We start from the raw sequence: 7,943 nt of genomic DNA, 5'->3' as shown, positions 1-7,943 counted from the left end.
GGTTTTCCTCTAGATGTTTGAATAGAGATAGAGGGATTGCTCCAATTCTGACACAACAGTATGAGTGATGCTATACTTTGATATTAGATGATGGGATCTGGCTCTCAGTCATTGTCCAATTCAAAGGTGTTCAGGGGCATTCAGGTTTGGGCTTTGTGCGAGTCAATATGTCATGCATAATAGAAGAGGGTGTCCACATACTTTTGGACATGAAGTGGATGTTTGAGCTCATATTGATACGTACGATCAGAAGGAGAGAGTTGGGTTTTTGGTGGGCTTCCAGATGGAGAGCCTTGACCCTCAGCAGGGCTGTCTTTGAGTGCAATACTCAGCCCTGCACACACTGCCTCGTACGATGCACTCAGACGTGTATTGGGGTCTCGTTTGGGTTTGGGAGGAGGTTGTTTTCGTGGGGAGGAGAGGATCCCTCCATTCCCCTCCTCAGTGGAGTATGGCGCAGGCTGAAGGGCTGCTTTGATTGATGTCCCGATGCTGGAGTGTACCAAGCTGTCCATAACCAGGGGGAGAGGCACAGAGCTGGAGCGGAAATGCCGGAGTGGTCTGTTCCCCCCACGGCCTGACACATCGTTAACCCTTCCACTTTTTTCAACAGCCCTAAACAAAAGGATGAACAATCATAAGTATTCTAGTGCCATTCCTGTCATTCATCATGTACCCTTGTATCTCCCCCCCCTCGCCAATCTAGCAAGTCATTATTCATTCATATGTTCATTCTTTCAATCTTACTGCATATGTCCTGTCTCAATGTATGATGGGTAGTTAAGGTGCTAAGCAGCTGCCAAGTGTGCGAGGATCAACCTCAACCTCAACCTTCCTGAAATCAATACACCAATGTCAAGCTGTCCATTCATATCTGGACTAAGATTTCATTAAACTACACTAACTGGAATTCATGTTCCCTTAACAATAACAATAAATAAAACAAATTACAATTAAGAACTGGTATCATAATAATTACATGATTAGCAGATTTAACCAATTCACAAAATGTGGTAACTCAAAGTGGTCAGGAGGCACAATAAAATGTGATAAAAGAAACTAATATACACAGATATACACAAACAGCAAACCTGCACTTGGTTTTAAGCATTCATTAGTATTAAATACTCAAAAGAAATTATCCACGATACCAGTAAATGATTACGACAAATTAGCATTGCATTAGGATTCTGAACTCTGATTTACAGAACTAAAGCATGAAAGCTTATTTGCATTGCAGATTGTTTAAGTCTAAGTTGATTCCTATAAGACTACATTGTGAAATGCACACTCTTGTTTGATATTGACCCTATAATCTGGGCCTACCATCTGCTGTTCTCACCCAAATGGGATGAAGTGTTGGGGTGGATGGTATTCGAGGAACAAGGGGGTGGTGATGGGTTCCAGTGACTTAAAACCTTAAGGCGATTTCAGCTCTCTCTGATTAGCGGTATGGACCTCCTCTTGACTCACTGATTGACTTCTAGATTAGCTATGAAAGCCCCATCTATCAATCACCTGCACCTCTTGTGGCAATTGGGCACTCAAATACACCTGTTTGTTTCTGCTTGTGCAAATAGATTTCCATTGCAGTCTCGTTATATAAAAAAATAGTAATAAAAATAAACCACCCCTCCAACACCACTTGTAATGATAACGATCAACACTTCCTTGGCAGCTGTTGCATAGTGTCAGACAATTGTTCATGGCTAATTTCTGTTATGTCTGTAAATCCTGAGAATTTTGCTAGATTATTATTATTTCATTTATTTTTCTTTTTATTTATCCTTGGAGTTTTGGGTACTGAATATCAATTGAATAGGCAGTTCTGACCTTGCAGTTTGCACAATTTTCATTTGCAGATGGAGATGGTAGTACGTACTGTATGTGCCAATGTTAATAGTGTCTACAACTAACCTGAGATTAGGCTTCTTTTTTGCTGAATTCCCACTAACATCATCTAATAAATTGCAAGTACTTTAGACTGATCAGTTTGCAAAGACAGAACATGAAGAACTGATAAAACCTCTCATGAATTTTTATAGGTTCCTCAAACCCAAGTGGAAAATGCAAATTTTGGAGTGTCTAATATAATCAGATATGCCAATATAATCCTTCAAGAGGGACTCTCACAGTAGCACATTCATATCTGAGAGTCCGCATCAGATTGAATTGCAGCTGAAAAAATATTATAATTTTTTTGTTAGGGATCATTTAATGGACACCAATATGAATATGATTATTTCCTTGATATGTTTTCTATTTTAAAAACTAATTAAAGAATAGAGACAGGAGCACACTCAACCTTATTACACATTCTCCTCTATAAGTTTCACCTTTTGGGTGAGTCTTCTTCTTTGCCTACAGGTTCTGGTCGTTCACCCAGTGGTGGAGCACTGATGTGACCCCGGAGGCGGTCATTCTCTCGTGCAATATCGGCTGCATTTTGGATGACCAGGCTGTCATAAGCACGCATACCCAAGTCCTCAGCTCCCTGCAGAAACCGCTGGACGGTACACTGCTCCTGCTGCCAAGATGTGAGCCTGTGACGTGCACACTGTCTGGCCAACCAACCACGCACCACTGAATCACACATACACACGATTAAGTCAAAATATTAGCTCGGTGACAGACCACATACAGTCTCTGATGTGTTCACTTTACCTTTCTGACAGATAATAATCTTCCTGTGCAGTTGATGGCAGCGGTCATTAAGGTGATCAGCTTGCCAGTATCTCAAGAAAACCTTACTGTTCCCTATCTGAGCAAAAGAATGAGAGAGGAAGAGAGATAGGTAATCACATAAGCTCTGTTCCAAATCTATTTAGCTGCCTACTTCCTATATTCATGGGGAAATTAAGATTTTTGCTGCATGTTCAATTTACTTGAAATCAGCTAAAGCAACACAATTACTGTATACATTTAATTTCATTTTGAACAACCCACTTAAATATGTCGAATTCAAATGTACTTAACCCATTATTGTAAATAGTTGCATTAACTGAAACCACATGGACAGATTTTTTCAGCATGCTTTAAACTGAACTGAACTGAACTGGGAGAGAAAATGTTGAAATTTAGTGCAATTTTATGCATTTTTGAAAGGAACAACCTGCTTTTGTTTAATGCTCAGTTATTTTGTCTGTTCATTTAAAAGTGTTTCTGAAGTTTTTGTGGTTAGGTTGCAGGATGGTTTAGATGGTTAATGGTGTTAGTCGGTTCATTCAATGAACAAAACTGCTAATGTCAGTGCTGCAGCACTGTATTTATTCAATTTGTTAATTGATTAAGTTGTGCATTTTACTTAATTCCATTTGTGACATTTACTTAAAATATTTCATTTTGCAGAAAAATGTGAAAGAAATTTAATTAAACTAAACAATCTATACGTATTAGTGTAAATGGAATAGAAGTTTAATATTAAGATCAAGTATCTTCACATCAGGAACCTATGATGCCTTAAAATCCTGTCTCTGTAATCCGTGCTCAATATTTTTGGAACAACACCTCTCGGTCCCTTCATGAACATTTTCCTAGAGCTCTGTAGATGTATTTGGTAACTCACCTGCCAGCCCTGAAGTTTACAATGCTGCAGAATGTGGCGGCACTTCTCCTCTGTGGATGCTTTCTTCCTGTCGGTGAGGATGGTGTCCACCAGCTCTCTGTATCTGCACCACAAACCCACATAACATTCACTGTCATCCACATATTCAACTGCAGAGGAACTCTATGAACCCCTTACTGCTGCATTAAAGCATGATGATCACTAATGCCTGAACGGGAATGTTGTCTGCAGGAACCATTAGGACCACCACTTCCTGTTGGCCTTGCTTAGCGGGGCTTCGATTTTCAAATGCAATAACCATCTAAGACTGATGTTAAACTACAAAAGACAATGCTCTATCAGCTCCATTGCTTTTTGCAACTCAAGGGTCAAAGAGTTTCTGAGTCCGGATGACTTCTCAGCATCTGCTGCGGAGGCTGTTGGCAAGGCAACCAATCACAGAGAAAGGTCAAACTTGGACAGCTTTGCAGCATTGTTCTGGAGGAGAAGGATCAAGCATCTGTGGCAGAAGAGGGTAAGCTGTCGACACACCCCTCAAACATGTGTGTGTGTGTGTTTGCGCATTTGGATTATGCATTATGAACATCTGGCACAAGGGAACGGTGTTTAATAATCAACTATACTAAAGGAATTCACAAAGGAAGAACTCAAGCATACGTGATGCATGCAAATATCTTCGTAAAACAATTTATTTTCTATCTTGAATTTAATCAGTTGCTTTTCAGTTTTAGGTTCAGAACATGAATGTACATTTACTGATCGTTTTGTTCATAAAAATCGAGGTCTATACTATACTTAATTCAGACTATATATATATATATATATATATATATATATATATATATATATATATATTTTTTTTTTTTTTTTTTTATTCTCTTTACCAGTATGTTTGTTCCCTGGGAATTGAACCCACAACCTTTTCCACTGCTAACACAATGCTCTACCACTAAGCCACAGGAGCACAGACTCTATTCAAGTTACTTTAAATAATGTTTGTAAAATTGTGTCCAATTGCAAGGGTGATGCATTAGTATGATGATATTAAAGTTTTAACTCTTATATAGATTACACATTTGCGAAGAGAGAGTGCTATTACTCACTATGTCTCACTAAAGTATTAATGATAACAGTTAGTTTTAAAAAAATAAATACTGATATGTTACTTCTACAAAAACAAAAATAGCAAAAGTAATCCAGTGGCATTACTATATGGTTGACACTCCAACATAGTAGTTGGCAGAACTGAACCTTAAAGATGTGATCACATTTACTTTTGCAGGTGAAATCACTACACTACACAATACCATTTAATTTATTTATTTTACATTTTTTTGCCTACCAAATTTTTCCTACATTTTGTGAATGTGACTGTATCATAACACCGGTTGTCACCCCCAAAATTTCTTTAGATATACTGTTATTGTGAAGTATTTTACCCATGCTAATAGTGAATAGTGAAAATGTGATATTTTAACACCTATTTTTAATAGATACGCTATTTATCATATGTGAATGGAATACATCTGTACACTTTTACTGACATTTCAACAGAAATCTTTAGTTGCCTCATTCTCATGTTTTCGCAAAACAATCTGCATTATATGTATTTCAAATATTTCACAAATTTGGTATTTAATTTTGCCTTCCTATTAACACTATTTAACATGTGGAGAATATTTTGTTTTGCAGACAGCTGCATAATGGGCCATTAATGTGTCATGCCCATGATTTGTGATGCAAACAATCTTAGTGGGAGGGCGAAAATTGACGTCCCAACTTTCAATAAATTAATAAATGATTTGTATAATTCCCTGGTCATGTGGCACGTGGTGAACAGATGGGAGGGTGGGATTGTAGGGATGTAGTGTAATGGGGGCTTCTCCATGAGCTCAGGCAAACACTTGCTTTAGTCTTAAGCCAAATTAACTTCCGAAGTGATTTACAGAAGCCTGGTGCTTCTGAACTTCCCCTAACCCTTCTTCTATGACCAAGACCTACGGCTTCCCAAAGGAGTCATCAACCATGAAGGGAGCCAGGGGAAACCAAAGACCTCTTGTATATGAATATGAAAATTATCGATGTCTTCACTGTTTGTTGGGCCTTTGGGGATTGAGTCATATGAACTCAACAAGGTTAACTGCTTGGCCGTAAAGCTCCAAATTGGGATCATGGGAGGAGGGAGATCTACCTCAATATTCACAGTAAATAGCCACAATAAAACAGTGAGGATGACAACAGACCATCATCTCTTATTCTGAGCATCATTATGGTGATAAGAACCACTGAAGGCATTTCTGCTGTCAGGAAAAAAGCAGGGACTGTGCTTGTGTATGAGCATGCATATTAACGCATAAATCAAAGTGCTCTACCTCTCAAATACTAGAGCTGGACGTACTAGAAAAAGAAGGGGAAGGTACAGAGAGAGCCTTATGTAAATCAGTGTATTGTTGTAGGACTTCCTGTTCCAAACTGTTACACATTAAGCCTCTCATGAAGTTGAATATAAATAAATATATATATATAACGCGTGTTTGTGAAAAACAAATAAACCAGATGAAAGGCAAGGCAGAGCCAGTTAGTGGTTTATGTTTTGAGGATATTCAGACTGAGAAGAAATGTAGCATTTGGACCAATTAGACACACGACTATGTTATATTTAACTAACGCCCACTCATCTAACCAAAAGGGTCTATGGACCCTTCCACCAAAATGCAACTATCACCTTAAAAAATGCAGAACAGGCCTCTGGTTCCATAGCAACTAAAGGCACACTCTCTGATGACACTTGGTTTATGTGGCAAAGCAACTCTTGACTCAAGTCTCTCAATAACAGACACATGATACACATACACATTTTTTTTTTTTTTTTGAATGAACACAAATATCCTTCAGGGCATTGTGTATGCTGTTACTGTTCTTGTATATTTTCTTTTGTGTAGTGTGTATGTTTTATGCATGCTTATGATAGATACACTTTGAGCTGATTCGCTACAAAATTTTGCACATGCAAACAGCAATATGATATCTGATGTATGCATTATGATGTTTATTGCAGGTATTAATGGAAATAAATATATTTTTGTGCATTTGAAACAAAAATAATAAAGGGCATACATTTAAAATGTATTAATATATTAATAATCATCATAATATTTTTTACTGTATTTTGATCAAATAAATGCACCATTGGAGAGAATAAGAAACTTAGCAAAACTGTTGGTCAAAATGTACAGACCCCAAACGTTTTGAACTTTAAAACATTAATGGGATAAATAACTTATACATGTTCCACAGAAACATCTAATCTAAGTCTATTTCTTGTAAAACAAAATACAATAATAATAAGAATAAGAATAATTTTAGATATTTGATATGCTAAAAAATAAATAAAAAATAAAAATCTAAATTGTGTCACTACAAACCTGTGTGCATTCATTTCTTTGGAAAATAAAATATCATTTTGGACAAGGTTTATTTATTGTTTTAGCCACTGGGTCATTCAGTTTAATTTAGGATCCCACTGAATGGACAAACATGGACAAAAACAACTTTCTTCACAAAAAAAAAAAAAAAAAAAAAAAAAAAAAAAACCTTTGTGCTCCTAAAAATAAAGAAAATCATACAGGTTTGAACAAAAAGGAAATTAAATGAGGATGAGTAACTGATGACAGAATGTTTATTTTGGGGTGAACTATCCCTTTAAGAAATTCTTCAGCCCTTCACTGCCTCCTCATTTTGATTCCCATCCAATTAAACCCTGTACTCTGACTCGGATCCATGCATTTGTTTCCGAGTCTGTGTGTGCTGTGGTGTCTGATACAGTGAGGATGCTGCATTGCGTTTAAAGATGGATGAGTAGTTTGTCCCGAGGCTTGAGCTAAACCGTGATAAATAAGCCTGTCATATGCATTAGTGCTGGGCCAGAGACTACTGCACACCTCAGGCTACACACCACACTTCATTCATAAAGACCAAGAAGCTAGCATGATGACAGAGAAGGAGAACACAGTACACAAAGAATCAAATCATCCAAGAACGTCTCGATCACACGTCACATGTATATAAAAACCAACATCCATTCAGAAATATAATAACTTTCCCTTCACCCTCGCACATGATTATGAATGGCTTGATGGAGGCGCTGGAGGTTGTGAATGGGTTCTTTGTGACTTGCTGCCTCTTTTCTGCCTCGGGAAGTCAAGGCGTCTTTGGAAGAGACGTGCTGGATGAAGGGTACACATGACTCCACATCATGAGCTAAAACAAAGCAGCATTTATCCAAGGCCTTGCTCCTTTATTTACCCACAAGTCAACAGAAACTCAACACACACGTGCACTCAGACAAAGACTGGCACATGGTGCGAGAAAAAGGAAA

At 37.7% G+C, this 7,943-nt stretch overlaps 1 protein-coding gene across 1 annotated transcript in view; it reads right to left on the bottom strand.

Moving 5' to 3' along the window:
• Window positions 1-170: 170 nt before the first annotated feature.
• Window positions 171-7,943, bottom strand: part of LOC128020353 (unconventional myosin-XVI-like) — a 124,548-nt gene continuing 116,775 nt past the window's right edge. Inside the window, exons 28-31 of the mRNA XM_052607183.1 lie at window positions 3,566-3,668; window positions 2,665-2,761; window positions 2,337-2,583; window positions 171-615 (exon numbers count right to left, since the gene is read on the bottom strand). Of these exons, the coding sequence (XP_052463143.1) occupies window positions 171-615; window positions 2,337-2,583; window positions 2,665-2,761; window positions 3,566-3,668 (892 nt within the window). The remainder of the gene's footprint in view (window positions 616-2,336; window positions 2,584-2,664; window positions 2,762-3,565; window positions 3,669-7,943) is intronic.

Source organism: Carassius gibelio, chromosome A9 (assembly GCF_023724105.1).
Source record: "Carassius gibelio isolate Cgi1373 ecotype wild population from Czech Republic chromosome A9, carGib1.2-hapl.c, whole genome shotgun sequence".
Lineage (NCBI taxonomy): Eukaryota > Metazoa > Chordata > Actinopteri > Cypriniformes > Cyprinidae > Carassius > Carassius gibelio.
The sequence above is the reverse complement of the archived record's forward strand: the minus strand, read 5'-3'. Positions and strand labels throughout refer to the sequence as shown.